This window comes from Ciona robusta, chromosome 10 (genome assembly GCF_009617815.1).
Source record: "Ciona robusta chromosome 10, ASM961781v2".
NCBI classification, from domain to species: domain Eukaryota; kingdom Metazoa; phylum Chordata; class Ascidiacea; order Phlebobranchia; family Cionidae; genus Ciona; species Ciona robusta.
In genome coordinates this window covers 6,494,209-6,515,558 of record NC_143244.1, presented here as the reverse complement: position 1 = coordinate 6,515,558, position 21,350 = coordinate 6,494,209, and the positions used below count along the sequence as shown (strand labels likewise).

At 33.6% G+C, this 21,350-nt stretch overlaps 2 protein-coding genes and 1 non-coding gene across 4 annotated transcripts; 1 reads left to right on the top strand and 2 right to left on the bottom strand.

Moving 5' to 3' along the window:
* The first annotated feature begins 1,409 nt into the window (after window positions 1-1,409).
* Window positions 1,410-9,325, top strand: LOC149730152 (vam6/Vps39-like protein). Its single transcript, XM_089886683.1, has 21 exons — window positions 1,410-1,628; window positions 1,833-1,927; window positions 2,154-2,381; window positions 2,716-2,826; window positions 3,032-3,164; window positions 3,490-3,633; window positions 3,870-3,990; window positions 4,198-4,315; window positions 4,633-4,756; window positions 5,029-5,171; window positions 5,470-5,607; window positions 5,874-6,015; window positions 6,226-6,309; window positions 6,470-6,543; window positions 6,618-6,716; window positions 6,948-7,065; window positions 7,358-7,483; window positions 7,835-7,983; window positions 8,221-8,358; window positions 8,604-8,738; window positions 9,040-9,325. Exons 1-21 carry the CDS (start codon window positions 1,556-1,558, stop codon window positions 9,211-9,213), a joined length of 2,667 nt encoding a protein of 888 aa, XP_089742809.1. The 5' UTR covers window positions 1,410-1,555; the 3' UTR covers window positions 9,214-9,325.
* Window positions 9,326-9,743: 418 nt separating this feature from the next.
* LOC149730150 (metastasis-associated protein MTA3-like) lies at window positions 9,744-20,607 on the bottom strand. 2 transcript variants are annotated; one of them, XM_089886689.1, is made up of 18 exons: window positions 20,437-20,607; window positions 19,672-19,739; window positions 18,972-19,065; window positions 18,242-18,365; window positions 17,911-17,974; window positions 17,651-17,768; window positions 17,201-17,303; window positions 14,073-14,172; window positions 13,570-13,758; window positions 13,069-13,202; window positions 12,668-12,741; window positions 12,284-12,444; window positions 11,828-12,047; window positions 11,404-11,532; window positions 10,966-11,064; window positions 10,770-10,801; window positions 10,464-10,555; window positions 9,744-10,119 (listed from the first exon to the last, which is right to left on the bottom strand). In XM_089886689.1, exons 1-18 carry the CDS (start codon window positions 20,465-20,467, stop codon window positions 9,975-9,977), a joined length of 1,977 nt encoding a protein of 658 aa, XP_089742815.1. In that variant the 5' UTR covers window positions 20,468-20,607; the 3' UTR covers window positions 9,744-9,974. The 2 variants fall into 2 exon arrangements, with proteins under 2 accessions (XP_089742815.1, XP_089742814.1); XM_089886688.1 differs by having other exon boundaries at window positions 10,957-11,064; window positions 20,437-20,606.
* Trnar-ccu (transfer RNA arginine (anticodon CCU)) lies at window positions 14,604-14,676 on the bottom strand. Its single transcript has one exon. It is a non-coding gene; the product is annotated as a tRNA-Arg (tRNA).
* Window positions 20,608-21,350: the final 743 nt, after the last annotated feature.

The following is a 21,350-nucleotide window of genomic DNA, read 5'->3' as shown; positions in this document are numbered from 1 at the left end:
CCTTTTGATTGGAACATGCGGAGCTGTTATTGGCTTCGACTTTTGTAGTCGGACATTTAATAATTTGTACACTGCAGATGATTATCTTTCAGGATTTGAACCATATTTTCTTTGAAGATGTTTCAATGATTATGTCCGCGGTAATTAACTTTTTGTAACCGTTCCATTTTTGGTAATGATTGAGCTGTTGTGTGTGTTGCATGTTTCACTTTTTGTATTTGCACCTCGTTGTTTCATTTTTGTCTTTTTGCCGTTGTTGTCGTGCACATGTGTATGTGCATTCGTTGTATCGTTTTTGTCTATGGGGGTAATTTAACCTGCGTGGACAGTAACATCCCGCAAGGGTTTCTCACCTAAGCAGAAACCCACTACCATTGGCTGGGGGCTTGTCGTGCCGTAGTGGCTTTCCACCAACGCCAGCCACGTAAATTATGAAGGTATTTTAATTCTGTTTTAACTTTTCAGAAGGCGATTAATTCTTGGATGTACAAATTTTTGCACTACTGTATTAATTACTGATATTCTCTTTGAATTCGAATGCATTAAAATGAAAACAAAAACCGCAGTTGATTTGTGTGTTTTGTTGCTCTGGCCGAAGCAAGTTAAAAAATTATAATTTTGATTCGTTCCACGGTCGACTGAGACGAACCAGAAGTAACCAACAAAGCTGCTTTCGGTCGTCATTTGTGACAGTGTAGCACTGTTTACCGGCGCCGTGGTATAGTGGTTAGCGCGCCTGCCTGTAACCCAGAGGTAATGGGTTCAAGGCTCGACGCTGCTACCATTGTTGGCGTATGTGTCCTTGGGCAAGACACTTAGCGGCAATTGCTCCAACCCAGTGGTCACTAATGGGTTGTCTAAATTATCAGCCATACATAAAAAATAAAAAAAAATCCAAAAAAAATAATCACCCACAAAGTAACATACATGGTAACTCGTAAGCTGGCACGAGGTGTTAAACCCGTGTTATAACGACTGTCGTTTTCCAGCCACGCGAGGATAAAGTAAGTTACATTCATTCATTTATTCATTCATTCACTGTAGCAGTAGGTAGAATGCAATCATAAAGGCATTGCCAATTAAGTTACAGTTACATTCATTCAATCAAAACTGTAAAAAAATATCCTTTTTATGAATACAGTAGTGTGTAGTGTGGGGTAAAATGGCACACCTTTTTAAATTTTCTCGCCTCGTCTGGTAGTAAACAAAGAACATTTGGGAATTATAAAACCGTATCATCGTGACTCCTATAGACCGATGAATATTATGTGCTAAATGTGTCCCATCTTACCCTACAGTACCTAACATACAATACAGATCGTATTTTAACATTACTACATTGTATCCGACATAGTTAGGGTATGACGTCATGATTTATTGGGAAACCCCCGAAAAGGAAATGATAAACAAATCTAAAAATTTCAAAATTTTAGAATATCTGCACAGACCTTAGTTCTTAGCTGTAATGTATTAGTTATATCTTAATTACCCTATGACGTATAGTTGACGTCATATAGTAATAGAATAAGTGTTCATTATATCACAAAGTCTCGTGATGCATGATGCATATGAAGCAATTCCTATATTGGAGAGATTACCTTTAGCAATTGAAAGTATTGCGTTTTACGGTGAGTGGAACATTCAATATTTATTTGGCAAGATATGTTTGCAGTGGTATTGTATTGGCAGCATTTAAAATATTTTTTTTACAAAAACAATCAAGTTATTCACTAACTTCATAAACAAAACTTAAAACCAACAGCCAACATAATTTATGACATCATCTGTAACATTATATCGTCATTTATGATATTATGACATCATACATCCAGGTCTCGATGATAAAGAAGAAGAGAGCAATGCTCAAATTACAAATTTTAAGAAACTACTCGTTGGAACGAAACCCGGACATTTACTTGTTTATAACGTATGATTTCTATTTATATAATTACATCACCATCTAACGCTGCCATAATCTCAAGCCTCTGAGCATAGCATGCTGCAGAACCTTACCCTTATAAAATTAGAATGTGCATGTACAATGTTGGGGTAATGGTCCAACTTTAGCATAAATCTCATGTCCCACAGCAGAAATATTAGAAACTTCTTTTTGTTTAACATATCAGTATTCGTACTTTGCACACTGCATGCAGGTAAGAAGGAAACCCGGTGGTTCCCCTTCCCACATAGAAACACTATTGGAGCGAACGAATCGATCGTTTTCGAAAAAACCAATCCAGCAACTATACGTGTCACCTGAGTTTAAAATCATCATCAGTTTATCTGATGGTTTGGTATCCGTACATGATATTCATACATACCAACTTATAACAAGCATGCAGAGAGCTAAAGGTGCTTCCATGTTCGCTGCAGATTTAGAGGTAAATATTCATTAGTTTTCATATGATCACCTCATGATCACAACATGATCAACTCATGATCACAATATGATCAAATCATGATCACAACATGATAAAATCATGATCACATTATGATCACAACATGATTTTATCGTTTAAGGCATGTTACTTTTTTTTCTGAAACAGTTGTTTTAGCATTTTTTTAAATACTAATGTTTTGATATAGAAAGATATATTTTATACAAAACATAAATCATTTAATGTTGCGATTAAATGTTTATAAAGTTATAATATGGCAGCAACAACTTACATATAGATATATTATTAATATTCATCACACTTTATTATTCCACAGGAGAAAGTTTCATTACGAGGGGACGCAGCGTATGCGTTGAGGTTAAGTGTTGCCGTGAAAAGGAAGTTACAAATATATTTCTGGAAGAATCATGACTTTATTCAGCTTCATGTATTTATCTTAGTATTTATTTATTAACTATTTTTGTCTTTGGCACAAGGTGTATGAAACAGAACACCCGTGTTATAACTTCTAAAGTTGCCCCGCCATGTGACGATAAATAAGTTACGTTAATATATTTATTTAATAGGTATAATAACAAAGATTGTAATGTCATTGTTTTATTTGTTTCTAACAAAGGCTATTGTTATTATAGAATGACATCACATTACCGGAACCCCCAAAATCCATGGCGTGGTGCAAAGATTCAATCTGTTTCGGGTTTAAACGAGATTTTTACTTCGTGAAACTTGATGGGAACTCTTTGTTACAAGAATTATTTCCAACCGGTAAGTGGTCACACGGTGTCAGTAGAGATACTTGGGGTTTGTGGGTGTTTATATGGTAACATACTGGGTGTTTGGAAATGGGTTAATGGAGCCAAGTTCCAGGTCTCAGGTGAACCACATTGAAAACCTGAACATAGTGTTTATAAAGTGCGTCAGTGGGGTCTAGATGACAGCACCCTGGGTGTTGGGTTAATAAACCTACATCAAACCCTTGTCCCTAAAAGGTCCTCACGCTTATAGAATAGAATATGAAATAGCTATAAGCTGAGTCTAGATAGTAGCATACTTACCAGGCCTTGCTCATAGAAACCTTATAAATTTGAAGGCAAATCAATGGAACCAGTCATCGGGAAAATAGGATCCGACCAACTTATATTATTGAAGGATGAGACAAGCGTGTTCATTAATAGCGAGGGGGAGGTTGTTAATAAGAATTCATTCGTGTGGTCCGATGTTCCTCTTGCTGTTGGTAAGTGTAAATAAATGTAGTAAAGTCATAACACCGAATCTGTAAGCCTTTTTTTGCTGACAACCTATAAGTGACCACTGGGTTGTAGTAATAGTCATTTAGTGTCTTGCTCAAGGACACATATGTCCACAAAGGTAGCAACATTGGGCCCAGCACCAATAGCCTATACTACAGGCAGGTTCACTAATTACTGTGCCACAGCGCAGAACATATTTGTAAACTCCATATTGAAACAGAATCTGAAGAACCATACGTACTTGGTATTTTACCAAAATACGTTGAGATTCGGACCCTGCATCCTAAACGACTTATCCAAAGTATTGAACTACAGAAACCTAGGATGGTTACATCATGGAGGTGATTATGATGTCATAGACATATATTGTTCACTGTAAGATTATTGTTAAAACAGGGTATCACTAGACTATAGGCGTAAGGTTTTTGAATTATTAGTAAAATCTGTGGTGACATTGTGTAAAATGTAGTTACATTCCTGGCACTTCTAATGTTTTTTGCTGCTTATCCAAGTCTATTTTTTTGACATAACAATAATATTAATTGCAGACAATGGACGTTCATTGCATCAACAACCCATATATGGTCGTTAAGTAAAGTTCCCGTAGAAACACAAATTGAACAACTTTTGCCGAATAAAGAATTTGAACTCGCATTACAACTTGCTGTGAGTATGTTTGGATTATTTTAATACAGTGTTTAACATGTTTATTTTATTCTAGTATGTTAATATAAAACAGTACAGGACCCCACCCTTATAGAATGGATTAGAATGGTATTAAAGGTAACCATAACTATATATGGAAAGTAGAAACTTAACATATACTTATGAATGGCACACGATATGACACTAATTGAATAAATTCATAACTTTTAAGTCAAGGTAAGAATGCCGAGTGGTTTACAAAATTGTAAAAAAGTAACAAATAGATCAACTGTTAAATACCAAACGATAAATTTTACTATAAATTTTCTCCGCTATAGAAATCTTGTACCGAGGGCCACAACGAGAATCGTATTCGTCACATCCAGAAATTACTCGCTTTCGATCAATTTTGTCGATTTCAATTCAACGAAGCTTTAAAGACTTTCACAACCCTTAATATTGGTCGGTTACCTTGCTAAAATTTTTAAATCAATTATTTTATCTTTCACTTGTATATTGGTTTTCAGTATTTCATTAAAATTATATTACTTTGTTTAATTAGTAGGCGACTCAACTAAAACAAATGGAAACACTTCGGTCACAGCACTGGTTTAAATTACTGTACCTTTTTTCTTAGTATTCTGCTATTGATTTTATTTTATATCTTTCATATAAAGTATATGAATAGTTTTACCAATATGTTGTAGCATAGAATAAACCAATATAAATTTTAGACACATCACAAATTATCGGATTATTTCCGAACCTGTTACCTTCGGGCTACCAGAAGAATTTAAAATATCCTGGGGAAGTCCCAGCTATGAAACCGGATGTCTTGGATAATGGGTTGCTTGTTCTTATCGAGTATTTAACACAGGTGTGTATTCCATGACTCTTTATATAAATAAAAAACATAAGAAAAATGTAAAAAAACAAATCAACTAAGTTGCAAAAGTCGATTTCTAAATTATCAGAAATATGAAGAAAATTAAAAAGTCCTAAAATTTATTCTTTTACAAAGGTAAAATGCACATGCAGTGTAATGGTGACTCGTAAGCTGGCACGAGGTGTATGAAACAGAACATCCGTGTTGTAATGACTCTCATTGTCCTGCCACGCACAAAACTAAAACACATACATTTATATATATTTTACATTTGTAAGTTAACTTTCAGAAACGAAATGAAACCGTATCGATTGTTACGCAACAATTACCTGTTGTTTATCCCATGGTGGAAGGAAACTCTACGATTAGTTCGAAACGACAACTTTTACAAATCATAGACACAACATTACTCAAGTGTTATTTGAAGGTGATATGCTGGAATTTTTAATTATTTTTCAAACTAAACTAGATAATTGAGAAAGTATAGTAAAAAGATTTTATTGTGTTTTTTTTAGTTTTTATCTAATTTGTTTTTTAATATTTTAAATACTATCCAAATTTTTTTGTTATTATTATGAAATAAAATTCTAATCCTTTAAAAAAATTGCCAGAGGATCTCTTTAACACTTACATTCATTGTATTGTTATTCCAATACCCCAAAATCTATGATTAAACAATGGGTATTGTTGCAGACAAACGATGCACTCGTAGCCCCTTTGTTGAGGTTACCCGACAACAATTGCCACGTGGAAGAAGCAGAAAGAGTTTTAAAACAATGGAATAAACAACGAGAGTTGATTGAACTTTACAGGAAGAAGGGATTGCATAGAAAAGGTATCTTTCTAATCTTGTGTATGCATGTTTCCAACATAGAAAAATAATCACTCACAAAGTTACATTTGTGGTAACTCGTAAGCGGCATGAGGTGTAACAGAACGCCCCTGTTAAACGATTATCTTTTCCTGTTACACGAGAATAAAGAATGCTTATTTATTCATAAAAATCTTATATATATCTATATAATTTTAATAAATTACCCGCCAGCTTTGAACCTTCTGCTACAAGAATCACAAAAAGTTAAGAAACCGGAAAATCAAGAAAATATGATCGAATATTTGCAACATCTTGGTAAAAATACTTCATGCCTTTTTTGTTTTTTATCCTTTTTGTATTGGTGGTAATGGTTTTTTGTCCTTTTTCTTTCTCCCAATTTTAATCTTTTTTTTTTTCAATGATTTTTTATTTTTTTTAGGTTTTAACATTTAATTATTTTATTTAATACTTCCAGGTCAGAAACATCTGGATCTAATTTTCCATTTTTCTCCGGGAATTTTGAAACAAAATCCGATAGAAGGACTAAAGGTAATTTATTCATGACATCGCCTATTATTATTATGACATCATAAATTGTCTTTATGATTTCATATTTGTTCCAGATATTTACTGCGGATCTAGCTGAAGTAGAAAGTTTGCCGAGGAAAAAAGTTTTGGATTTTCTTTACGGGGTTTCCAAGAAATTGGTGCTCGCTTATTTGGTAAGAGGGTTCAACTGCATGAAATTCTTCAATTGACAAGGCTAAGCATTTTAATATAAAGAGGTTACCTCTTTATTGATAATTTAAACTTTGAAATGATAGATTATATAAGAAGCATTTAACCTGAAAAACAAATTAAAAGTCTAATCTAAGATCTTATTGCGAAGAATGCTAAGAAAATAATGCATTAAAAGCAACCCTTGTGTTTTATTTTAACATATAAACCCCCAGGAGCACGTGGTATACGAATGCAATGATGAAACACCAGAGTTCCACAACAGACTCGCTACTTCATACAAGGATTGTGTGTTGGAATTAATGAAGGAATATTTCAAGTCCAATAATGAAGGTTTCTTGTATTTTAGTCGTAAATTAATTGGCTGCAACGGCATGTATATATATATATACAGTAGGGTGGGGTAAGATGGTTTGTTTTCATTTTATTTTCTCATCCCATTTAGTAGTAAACATAGAATGTTTAAAGATTGGTATATCGTATAGCCTTATGTTTAAAACACCACTTTTGTATGCCTAAAAACGGCTTGCAATAATAAAAGTGGAACACTGGTTAATGCAATCTAGTTTAATCTAACATATTTTTTGTAACACTATTTTAATTAAGACATCACATTTATCAACAGTGGAGCAATTATCATTGGACAAAGGTCCGGTTGAACTTCAAGAAACACGGAACAAATTGTTATCTTTCCTTGAAATATCTTCGCACTACGAAGCGGGGAGGATTCTGCATGAATTTCCAAACGACAGTAAATTTGTTTATGAAAATATTTATAAAATAAAATTTTTCTGGCATAGTGGTTAGCGCACAAATAAATGTAACTTGTTTATCCTCGCGTGGCGGGGCAACTGCAGTTGTTATAACACGGGTGTTTTGTTATATACATCTCGTGCCCGCTTACAAGTTACCACATACATAACTTTTTGGGTGATTAAATGTAAGGTGTTTGCCTGATAATTTAAACAACCCATAAGTTACGACTGGGTTGGAGAAATTGTTGTTAAGTGTGTCTTAATGAGTGTATGTGTACTTTTGGTATAATATTTTGTCTTTCAATACTGTAACCAGGGAACAAAATACAGTTGATTTTATGTTGCAGAGCTAACAGAGGAGCGAGCCATATTACTTGGTAGGTTGGGAAGATATGAACAAGCGCTTGCGTTGTACGCACACACACTCAAGGATCCTCTTAAGGCTGAGGAATATTGCCATAAAGTTTATGACCAAGATCCTACAGCTAATAAGGATGTAAGTGTCACTGTGGCAAAGTGGTTGGAGTGGTTGCTTCTAGCCCAGAGTGTATAGGTTCAAGGCTTGTCGCTACTATTATTGTGGACGTGTGAAAAATATGTAACAGTAATTGCTCAAACACAATTGTCTTATTTTCAGCACCTCATACATGGCAACTTGTACAAGTGTTTGACAAGGGTGTCAACACAGTCTTTAAAATAAGACCCATGTGCTAAATGACATTTATTTCAACAGATTTTCATTCATTTACTTAAAATGTATCTTCAACCAAAATCTACAACTGACAAACAATTCCAATTCACCCCGACTATGAATCTACATGCAGCATTACGTGTTATGTACGAACATTCAAATAAAATGGAACCTGCAAAAGTAAGACCTCAATCTTTAATGGGTTGGCAATGTCTAACACAGTAGTAACCATTGCTGCCTCTAACTCAGAGGCTACGAGTTTGAAGCTCTTGCTGTTAGTATTATAAGCAAAAAATATTCACCCACAATGCTACACCTAGTAACTCAGTAAGTGGGCACGAAGTGTACGAAACAGAACACCCATGTAATAACAACTGTTGTTATGCGAGGATAAATAAGTCACATTCAATATTATTTCACTCCAGGCATTAGAGTTACTACCTGATGATGTCATCGTATCAAATATTCAAGTTTTTATTAAAAAAGTTTTGGAAAACCAGACGGAGAAAAAACATAAAGCACAAGTTCTTAATTCTCTTATGGTGTCTGAGAGTCACCAGGTATGTTTTCCGTTTCTGTTTAACAGGGTTGAGGTCGTACATGGCCATGGGACATAAGATTTAGGCCAGACATGACCCATGACCCTGACACCCCGGGTGCTACAACCTGCCATTTTCAATTTTTTGACACGGAAACCGGACATTGCCAAAGAACTTGAACTTGAACATAATCATTTCCCAATCAAAAGTTACATGATCCGTCATTTAGCTGCTTAATCCCTTCCCTTCAGAGTTTTATTAAATTTGATGTCCACTGTATTCGAGGAAATGAAAAAACTTTATGGATTATTTTTATATTCAGGTCCACGAGCAAAGAATATTCCACGAAAGCAACAAATGTGTGATAACTGAGGACCGCACGTGTCGTGTTTGTCGGAAGAAAATTGGTGTCTGCGCATTTGCGAGGTTTCCGAACGATGTCGTACTTCATTATTTCTGTTGCAAAGACAAAAATATTCAACCTATTGTTTCTTGAGATATAACGATTGTGGCATTTTTAATTACTGTGCAATACCTGATTTATATGTATATGTATCTATGAGTATTGCTATTGATTGCTAATATGAGAGTTATTTATTTATGGTCAATTGAATGAATGATGGCAAGTTATTTATCTTGTATGGCGGGACAACGTCAGTCGTTATAACATGAGTGTTCCATTTCATACTCCTTACCCCCAATGGTAGCAGCGACAAGCCTTGAACCAGTGACCTTAGAGTTGGGCGATAACTAGTAACTACTGTGCCATGACACTGTAAGAGAAAGTAAGTACTTAACCAATTTTGCGCTGTTGAGTGGCATCACCCTGACAAAGATGACTTGTATAGGATGTAGGGACAGACTTATTTTTTTACAGAACACAGCACGAACATATTATATAACTCAACAGTAAGCATGATGTGTATAGGAAGACACCTATGTTATAACTCAATGGTGAGCAGGAGGTGTAAATAAAACTAGACAGTGAGCATGAGGTGCAGAAACACCCACAAATAACACAAAACATTGCTTGAAAAAACTGTATTCACATTATAGCCAACAATGTGACATCATAGTCAACCATGTGACATCATAGCCAATCATGTGACAGTATTATTGGAAATGTCTGCAGCTGCGGAAGTGAAAAATAAATAATTTTATCTTGAACGACAATTTGGTTTGTGGACCTCACATCGAAAAGCACCGACGTGGCCGGACTGATACATGGGTGAATCCCCTAAACAAGGACCACACAAGCTAATCATCTATCACTATAGGTTCAGGGTTGATATGTTTTGTAGGTGGTGGTTTCATTGCAAACTTCGGCATGTTGATTAGGAACTTTGTTGGTTTCCTTGCAGCACTACGTTGGTCTGATGATTTGATTCGTTTCCGTATATCCCTGGATGGTGAATAAGAAAAGTGATTATTTATATAATTTAATTTATAAATTTAATTTATCCCCTTTTTTATTTATTTAAAACATATTTTATGTATTTAAAAAACTTTTTTTTGTTTATTTATTATAGGGTAACGTAGATTAAACAAGAACAACAGCGAAGAGAAGGAAATTAGCTACAAAACAACAGTCGTCAAAACATGTTACAAGCAAAAACTACTTCAGGTACTTTACCACTACTTTTTTGCATAAGATTGTTTGCAAGTTTCTTCTATTTTTTTATATTCGCTCATAATAAAACAATAACGGAATCAGCATAATGTGATATACATGATGGTGTAAGTTACCTTATACGATCAGTACATACAAACAACATATCATCTGAAGCATCAGTTGAATTCAAACACCTTTTCTTCTTCTGTGGACCGTTTGAAACTCTCTGCAAATAATAATTGATTATATATCTTCATCACTTAAATGTTCCACAAATACAGCTTCGCCCACCCAGCGGGAAAGCTTCCAGCATTCCCCAACCCCTAATTTAAGTTTGTTACTTTTACAACTAAGATAAGAAATTAACAGACAAGGTATTAATATATATATCAATACCCAAAATATATTATTTATAAACAGAAATAAAAACAACAACTCACATAAATTGATCCATTATCCCCCATCTTCTGACCTGAATAAAAAAATACCAAACATAAAATCAAAAATTAAAAAATTGCCCCCCCCCCCTCCAATGTCAAAACAATATTTTAAAAATGACTATGACATAATAATCCCCTGTTATTAACTATGATATCACAATATGCATTATCCCCCATAATAACCCACCAGCAATACCATTATGATGACTCCTCTTTAAGCTTCCACTACTTGGTAATAAATGATGATTATTATTCGTTGCGACTTCGACCGATGTTTTTATCTTTGACAATGATTCTGCAACAAATTAATCAAATTATTACAAACATTTTGTATTCATACCACTTTTAATGTTAATAAAAACTTTTTTAACACATTATTTTACAATTTTTTTTATCAACTTTTATTATATTGGTGATGGCTTGGGGTAAGATGGTCCAACTTTTGAAACGGAAGTGACATGAATGTTTTATCACCTGTCTTATACTATAAAAGCTAAAGCCCTGTTGTTATACATCAAAAACTAGAGCAGTAACTGTTTTTTAACCATGTCACCTCAGATTTTGTCCAAAATTAAAAAAACACATCATACATAGTAAGTGGTAAACCATAAACATAAATATGAGTTAAATTTACTTTTAACGGACTGATGGGTAAGTTGTGGTCGAAGCGTCAACAATCGAACAACAACAACTGACAATGGAGGCCATTTCTTCTGAGGGAATTTTGTCGTTACTTTTGGTGAAGAAGACAATCTTACTTGACCTAGAATGATAAAAATATAAGTATTATTTATCTATTTGTATAGAGTAACAAAGATCGGATGAATTAAAGCAAAAAGGAAGTTAGAAGCAAAATGACAATCGGCAAAACACAACACCCAAGGGGTAAAAACTCTCTTAGGAAAGGTGTTATATATAAGCTGTATATGCACATTCTACTCTATATGGGTGAGATACTACAGTAAGCCACATCAGGTGTCCTGAGATTTATGCCACAGTTGGCCCATTACCTATAAAATCACTAACCTACCAACACCATTAATAACATAACAACTTACATTCTGCTTTAATAGCAGCAATGTTGATTGCTTCGAACGGCCTTCTACTGTAGTGTCTGATGGAGAATGTCTCGTTACACAAACGACGGGCAAGTCGTGTAAGTTTCGTCGCGTTTAAGAAGAAAGCTTGTTTGGTCTTGTGGGAAATTCGCTGTGCTCTGTGAGGCCCTCCAGTGGCCACGATGGCAACACCGCTGTTTGGTGGTCGGTAACGTAGCTCCTGTGATGTCATAATGCGTTATTTTGTGTCATAATGTACTGCTTAAATAATCAAAAATTTTTAACAACACCTCTTACCCACTTATAAGTAACCGTGTGTGTAACTTTGTGTGTAGATTGTTTTTTTCGGTCTGGTTGACAATTAAGACAACTAATTAGTGACCACTGGGTTGGAGCATTTATTAATATTTACATCTAAGAATACCTTTGCTATAAAACAAAAACACCCCCTCTTACTTTGTCTGTTCCTTTAATCTTATGATTATGCATCCGTTCCAATCTACTTGAAGGTGGCATCTTTAAACCTCCGTATTTCTTCCAATACATCCAACATGTAGCACACAATCTACAACCCATGTTAGGCGGACCCCATGTGTACCATTGGAATGAAGATGTGCCTTGGAATAATGGCGTATATTAGTACAGTTTAGATCTTATACATCTAAGTGGTAAATTCGACTTACCATGTTCGTTTTTTAGTTAGTAGTTAAAGTTTTTCTTATGACAATTTTAAAAAAAGTGACCACTGGGTTGAAGTAATTTTCGTCACGTGCCTTACCCAAGAGCAAACACATTACAACACAAACTAAACATAAACAAGCATAAAGATATACAACTTACAGAAACATCCTTCGCAAGCCTTCCCATTACTTTCTCCATTTACTGGTTTGATTAGGTTCGGGTTTGGTTTGTTGCTAAAATAAGGTTTAAATTTTAACAAAATCTGGGGTGACGCAGGTAAAATGCAATTACACTCATAGTCATTAAACATAGGGAAGCTAATTGGTTACTGTTTTGATTACTGCGTGCTTGTTTATGTAGACACCTAACAGTTAGGTAAAAGCTGTATTAAGGTGTAAAACTGGCTGCTAAAACACACTATGTTACCCCTGTTTAAAATGTGGAATGACACGTAACCAAAAGCCCCTTAACGGTTATGTCTCCAATATTGTTGTCCAAGAGATAAATGAATTTATAAAATAAACCTATTTCAACCACAAATAAAAACCAACACAACTTACTAATTAGGAATATAAACTTGTTTAAGTTTTCCTTCAGCTTCTGCAGCTTTTAATTTTTTCTGTTGAACGTATCTATCTGATGTTTTCCACATGTAGTAATACTCCACAATGCTGGCTATGGTTTTCCATGGTAACTACAATGACACAAAATCGTAAAAAATTTCAAACATTAAATCACAAAATCAAGGTATAGTAGACTGTAAAAAATGTAAGATGGTTAATAGGCTATTTACTTACTGCCACATTTGGTAGTAAACAAAGAATATTTACAGAAATATATAACCGTATGTTCGTATCCTCACAGCTATAAAAGTCAAAAGAGAGTTGATCATGGTAAAAAACAAGATAATTAGGTGCTAATAGTAATACTATCATAATATCCATCTTACCCCACAGTACTATATTAATTATCACACCACTTGCAAGATTAAATTCATTTTTTATTTGTTAATTTATATAACACTTGTATAATCATATAAGCATTTTATTTTCTATACTCACAAAGTCTTGTTTTATATCCAGGAAATCTTTTCCATATTTTTCCAACGCTTCTTCGAAGAGATTTGCTTCAGAAGGCGACCAATCTTCCATCTCATCCTTGCATAACATGGGGCCTGTCTTGGGCACCAATGATGATATTGCATCGGCGATGTTGTATTTATTCTTATGCAAGCATGTGAGGGTGTGGAACTGTATAGAGAATAAACAATAATTTTCTTTTAATTTCTTAAAAATTTTAAAGATTATATATTTTTTTTTAGTAAAATCCAGGGTGACATTGTAAAATACAGTTACACAAACATAGGGAACTTCAGGGTGACATTGTAAAATATAGTTACACTCATAGTCATCAAACATAGGGAACTTCATTGATTAAAGTAGTTATGCAATACACTTTGGCTCTGCTTGTTTGCATATGCACATACCAGCAGGGTAAATCTTTTTTAGGCCTTAAATAAACCCACTATAACCCATAATAACATACTAAACATATATAAACTTACCAAAGTAATATCTCTTGATGCAGCTGCAGCACTAACATGTAATGCTGGCTGTCGGATCGAACTGTTGCAATCAAGTGCTCGCGCAAATGTGCCAACAGATCTAAAAAATATATTATTGTTTTATTAATTAATTAATTAATTAGTTAATAATAAAGAATATTTATTTTAATAATTATTGTAAAGATAAATTAATTATAAATTTATGTAAAAAGATAATTACAATTACAATCAACACGCTTTTAAATCTATACTTGAAAAATATATTATTAACTTAAATAAATGTATACAATAGAAGTCAAGTTTAATAATAAATTAAATAAAATTCTGTATATTTATAGTTTCTGGTACAAAATAACTGTTCAGAAATGATAAGCAAAAGTTTTTAAAATAAAATCACAATTTTCTATAATTTACATAAAATTTATTAAACATTGTCAAAAAAATTATTAAAAACTTAAAATAAAATAATTTAAAATGTGTAAAACACATTTATAATGAATACAAAAGACTTTGCCAAAATACCAACTGAACCACCCCGGATGGGACTCGAACCCACAATCCCTGGCTTAGGAGGCCAATGCCTTATCCATTAGGCCACCGGGGCTGACGACTTTTCGTCATCAATAATGCATTCTTATATCACCGCTTCGTTACCGCGCGTCTGGTGTTACGTTATATTTTTCTATTATTTACAATATAACGCGATTATTTGATAAAAAATCAAATTCTAAACATATTTTATCAAATTTTTATTTCGCGATCGCCGTATTTTGAGGAAATATCGTAAAACGCGTTTTTCTCACAATGGCGCGCGCATCGGTGCAAATATGGCGTATGTGACGTCACATAGTTGAATTACAATTACAATCGGACAAAACCTTTGTCACGTGATCTATGTTTTCACGAGTGCGAAAATTGGCCGTCCTACGTCAGCGGACCGGGCACGCGGGGACACGCACACACGCACGCACGCGCGAACACACACAACACACACATACGCATCATATGAGCCGTTACAAAACCAAATTAGAACTCACGGCGGAGGAAAACCGAAATAGAAAAACCAACAACATATAGATCCACTGTGGGGGGTTGGTGGGTGGATACCAGGCGGATGAATATGAAACCACGGAACTACTTTGTGTGTATATGATACACAAACACGTATTTACCCCAAACATAAGTTTGGTGGTGCAACTTATATATGGATAATTAGTGTGACGTAACAATGAAGTTCATTATCACGCAACAATGGCCGTTACAATGAACGCGAAATTCGGTGTATTATATCTACAATGTGTTTACAATATCACAATGCATATACTTTAGTGGTTAACAGTAAAATGACGTTTGCAATGACGTCATTATATGGAAAAGAAAATAATCAAACACTTAAAAGATATAGAAACACCATGTTAACTTTTGTGGGTTGAGTGCAGTGTATAGAATGTAGTTTGTAATACAAAACCATGACCATATGTTGCAACACATGTTGTACTATGGTGCTACTTATATAGTTGTTAATTAAATGAAAAAAAACTTTATATTTGTCTCCTTATATTTTAGTTACAGTAGCAATTGATCAAAATGTCAAGACATTACAAATACAAGGTTAAAATAAAAGTCCAAACAACTAACTTACATTAGTTAAAATTGAAACATTAAGCACCAAGCTTCTAAAATATTATTCCGTGTTTGTATGCAAATATAGAAAACAAATTAATCACAATCTATGAAATGATTAATATACAACACAGTGAACGTACAACACGATACATATATATATATCATATGGAAGATCACTCCATATGAGATAAACAATTACATTGAAGTCATAGTTGCATCTAGACACTAGAAAGGATTCAAAATCCAACTTTTATTAAGAACCTAAAAGTCAAGTATTTATAACTTGGTTTCAAACTTCACAAACCAACTTTCTAGTAATGAAAACAATCTTTTAAAAACATTTGAAACCAAAATTCAGTCTTATTACAAGTTTGAAAAAATATCATGAATTTCAAACCAAAAATGTCCAGAATACGACCAGCTACTAATGATATTAATTTTACAGTAGTGATTTGAAACTAGAGTATTATTCAAGTATGTGGCAGTGGGATAAAACTCACCTATGGCTAAGGTTCCCAACAAACAACACTTCAACCATATAAAACAGACTATTTCACAAATTATAAAAATCTTTCTCATACAACAATAATTACTCCATTTTTTATAATAAAAACAGCTGCATTTCGTTAAATTCTACATTTATATTGACCTTTATATTGACTATGAATTAGAACACTGTTTGCAGCTGTGCAAATATATCCAGGTATTGCATAGCATTTGTGAACATCATCCTAGCTTAAGAAAGATGTGGTGGTGTAAGTTTTAATTAGCATAAATAAGGCCAGAAACCTATACCAAACTAAAATACAAGAACAATAAAAAAAAGATCAATATTTCAAAGTTTTAAATGTAATCTTGGGTATGATCCTTGCATGCATTAAGCTGCTTTAAAATAAATTGGTTGAGAAATATTGTTGAATGCACAACAGGTTAAAGGTTAACAAGACAGGAAATAAACAACAGGTTAAAGGTTAACAAGACAGGAAATAAAACTAAGAAACTTTATCAACAACAAAACATACAACATACTAGGTCTGAAATATTATCAAGAAATTTAACATTTAAGCAAGAATGCAGAAATGTAATAACTCCACCTTACATTGATACAGTGTGTAATAAAGGTCCTTAATCACAATTGTATATATATAGGCATAGGCTATACACACAGAAATATTTTCTAAGATGATTTACACAAAATAAGCACAATATGGCTTCTCTACCAGCAACAATATGTTTCATAGATTTGTTTTATACCAGGAATTCTAAATCAGCTTCCATTTGGAAATACAAAGCTTTATAGGACATTTTATTATTATAAAGAAAGAAAGAAAAAATACATACTAAAACATGCTTTCCTGGGTAAAAAAGTGGGGTGTACCTTTCTACCCAAAGGGGCATGCCTTGAAAAGTATATGAACCCCTGTTATATACCTGTTGTATAGCATTGAACACAACCTTGATATAAGTATACACCTTAATATAGAAGCAGCTGTTGTACAAACCTTGAAATGACCATGAATTGATCAACTTGTTGTTTCGAAAGTTCATTATTTGGATTCCAAACCATTTCCTCTCGACTTTCATCCTCCTTCCCGTCGTATCCATCTGTAGTATATGATGTTTATGTTTAAATAAAAAGGTGTCAATAGATATGTTGTTTACCTGAGGGGCATCATACTTTACAGAACTTATTTTGCAAGAATACAATAGTCATATAATCAACAATTACTAATACTAATCAAAACTTTAATGAAAATTACAATGCTATAATAACTACACTGAAAAACATAAACTTATTTAGTTTAGAAATATGTTTAAAGTGAATATTAGACCTTTGTCTGTAGGGGTATAAAGCCTAGTTCACATTATGCATATATATAAACAATAACATTAATATAAGGCCCTTGATGCAACACAAAGGTTGGCAAACTTATAAAGAGCAATCAACTTACTTTCATTAATCAAAGGTGGTATTTCTGCCTGGTACTTGCAACCAACCCTTATTTCACCCCGATCTGCAAGAAGTGTCTTCTGTGCTGGATCGTATACCAGTGAGTAAAAGAATGTGTCCTGGTGGAGAATAATGCGGGCGTGATAAAACTGTTTGTTTAACACGTTACATAACTTAAAATACTTTTTCAAGGGGGGTAAAAGTAGTGTTATCAATTTGCCCCAAAATAACTTTCAATATGTCTCTAACAGTGTCACTTACAGATTTGTTTAAATATGACTTCAAATCTTCAGTTTCGTTTAACAAAGTTACGCTGCATTTGCCCCTGAAAATAAAAGAGTTAATAATATTTCAATTGTCTTAATAATTTTGCTGTGATTTGCATGTATAACAATAACATGTAATAGTATTTAGTACAAAACCTATTACAGACATAACGAGACAAGCATCTACGTTACATCTTACATTATATTGGAATTGTTACATCACACTAAAAAAAGGACAAAACTGATTTAAAAAAAAAAATTGGATTTCTTACGGAACCACCAATCCTATATATTATTAGAGTGGTTACATTTAAGGTTCATCCAACCTTATATAAGTGGCGGGTAAACTGTCGAGTTGGCGGGATAAATAAAGTTCTTTGTGGTTTAACTGGTGTCGTTCATTTTCACTTAAATCTGTTGAAGCTTCGTCCATGTCTTCTTCCATGTCCTCTGTGGTAACAAACCAAGTTAGAACAAATATATATAACATATTATATTATAGGCTAAGTCTTGATTTGTGGCTCACTGAGTAACCACACTATGACACAGTGGTTTTTGCACCAAATATTTTTATAAAAGAATTGAATCAATAAATGAGTGCAACTTGCTTTATCCTCATTGGGGGAATAAGGATTTTAATAATACAGGTGTTTTGTTTCATACATCTCGTGCCCGATTACAAGTAACCAAATATGTTATTTTATAGGTGATTGGTTTTTGTTGTTTTTCTGTTTTGACTGATAACTCAGACAACCCATCAGTGATCACTGGGTTGGAGCAATTGATGTTGAGGGCTGCTCAAGAAAACAAACACCCACAATCGGCGGAGCCTTGAACTCTTAAAGCTCTGGGTCATATAGGTAGGGACGTCGGCCACTGTGCTATGGCGCCAAATACTTAAAAAACATGTGCAAGAAAGTGCAGCACATTACCTAAAATACCCATATGTATAAAAGCAGGACAAAATCGAAACCCAAACGCAAAAGTGGTACTGTGTACAATTTAAAGTGAAACGTTTTTATCATGATCTAGGTTACATAGGAATACAGAACTTACTTGCATGCTTATCTGCAAGCAGAAGTAAACTGTTGGAAATATCTCTTCTTCGGTAAAAACAAATAACTTTTGCTTCAACATTTCCACTTGAGGTCTAGAAATTTGGGAACAAACGAACATTAGTTGGTAAGTATAACAAACAATAATAGGCGCCAAACCCGGGGTGGCAGGGTGGGCAGCCATTAACAATACACATTTACAACCAATAAGTTTGATTCATTTTTATAGGAATCTAACTATTCCTGCCTCCCCTGCACTTTAAAGACTTTAGAGTATTTGAAAACATGCTGTTGTGTTGCAGGCAATGCCTGTTACCATCATTAAAAAGTCAAATTTTATCAGGGACAAAAAAATTATTTTCAGGGTTGTAGGCTATAGGCTATTTTATTGGATTTTTAATTTTATATATATTTCTAAAGGGTTAACAGACCAATATTGATTATCAATAGTCTGGAAACAGATTTTGCTTTCAAATCTCGGAATTTAAGCAAATTTTAGTAAAAAATAAAGTATATGAATAATAAATTCACAGATGATGCTTTCCAATAAGGGGTGACAGTATATCATACAGTAGGCAGTAGTGTGCCAAAACCTGATATTAATATATTGTTACAGTAATTGAAATACCAAGTATACATCTTGTATAGAACAATTAAAGATATAAGTATATTTTTTTTTCGAAATATTATTGCCATCTTACTTTGTTTAATTCTTCTATACGTCGTATTGAATAGGGATTACTTGGGGAATTTTCAAAGTAAACGTAATCTAGAAAAATACAATACATGTGTTTAATATATAATATATGTAAAAATGTGTAATATATACCACAATAAAAATATTAACAATTGAATGAACCTGCCCAAAAAATGTTTAAACATTAAATGTTTGTAACTTTTTGTTATCAGTATTAATTTTATTACAAAAAATCTGTTTTTACTAAAATAACCCAAGATTTTTTATAAAAATATAATATTTACAAAAAATGTGTTTTAAAAAAACGTTAACAAATTTTATGTTTTTAAAATATTCATCAAAAATTACAAAATTACGGAAATTGGTTAATATATAATTATTGTTCATTTGTTAATTGTTTTAATAAATTAATTAGAGTTGTATTTTATACGCGGGTAAAATGAATGTAAGAATGCGGAACGTTAATATATTCATCCGCCAAAGGAGCGAATTGCTCTTAACTAAAGTTAAATGTAGATAACAAAACTACTCCATTCGTGTAATCAGTTAATTTAACCGGCAAGATCGCACTGATAACTTATCGCACGTCTGCACACCAAAGCGCAAATGCAAAAAGAAATCTTTGCCTCGGTTTAATGCCCGTTCATTTACATATATAACGTATTTTACCCAACAATATTTTGGAAAACTTCCGTCGTCTAAGAAAGTTTAGTTACTGAGCTTGGCTGTTATGAAAACGTCAACACAAATGAAATTATCTACCGCTTACCTCCGATTCTATACATATTGCTAGAAGCCATGGTGTGGTAATTCCTTAGACCTAAATAATTAATAAATTTTTTGCAATAACAACTAAATTATCGCTGCATGGGCCTCCTAACCCCCCGCCAGAATAACCTGTCTGTCGCGCCTCGTCAGACTCTGAACAAAAGTAAATGACGTCACACGTTGTGGGCCTTATATTTTTTCTTGCGTTTACCATTTGATCCAACCGTTATTACGACTGCTGGCTGTCACATACGATGTAGCTATCAGTCAAAAACTACGCCTTACTACCCGTCACCAACTACTCAGGTAATTAATGCACACTGCAATTACTATTAGGCAGTTATACTGTTCTGTTTTGAAGGGCAAATCACCGCAATCTGCTGGATTAAACGTTTATTCCCAACATACAAGTGTAGCGTGTTCAAAACACACCTACATCTACACATGTTGTCTTCCTATACTTCCATTACTTAACGTTTAAGGTAATGAGCAAATAAACTGCGTCCGCGTTAAAAACTCCACGAAAGTTAAAACCCGGTAATCGTTACGTAATGTGGGTTGTTTATTTTAAGAAATAAATAACAAGACAAAACCGTAAATATTGGTAACCAAGTATAAGAAAAAAACAATAGGTGAATATGGAAGTACAGCGTTTGTGGCAGGGCAGGAGACCTATGGCGGAAACACGTGGTCAAATACGATCTCACGAATCACGACGTGATTGACAATTTTCATTCATGAAACGCTCACGTAACTTGTGAATGTCTGCTTTCAGCGTTCGTTTCTCCTCACCAACTCCCACAAAGAGTATCAACCCTGGAACGAATAAAACTGAAATATTGCAAATTCAACACACATGTAAACTTTTATCATGTTATTTTTATGGCTATGACGTATTTAAGTAATATATCCTAT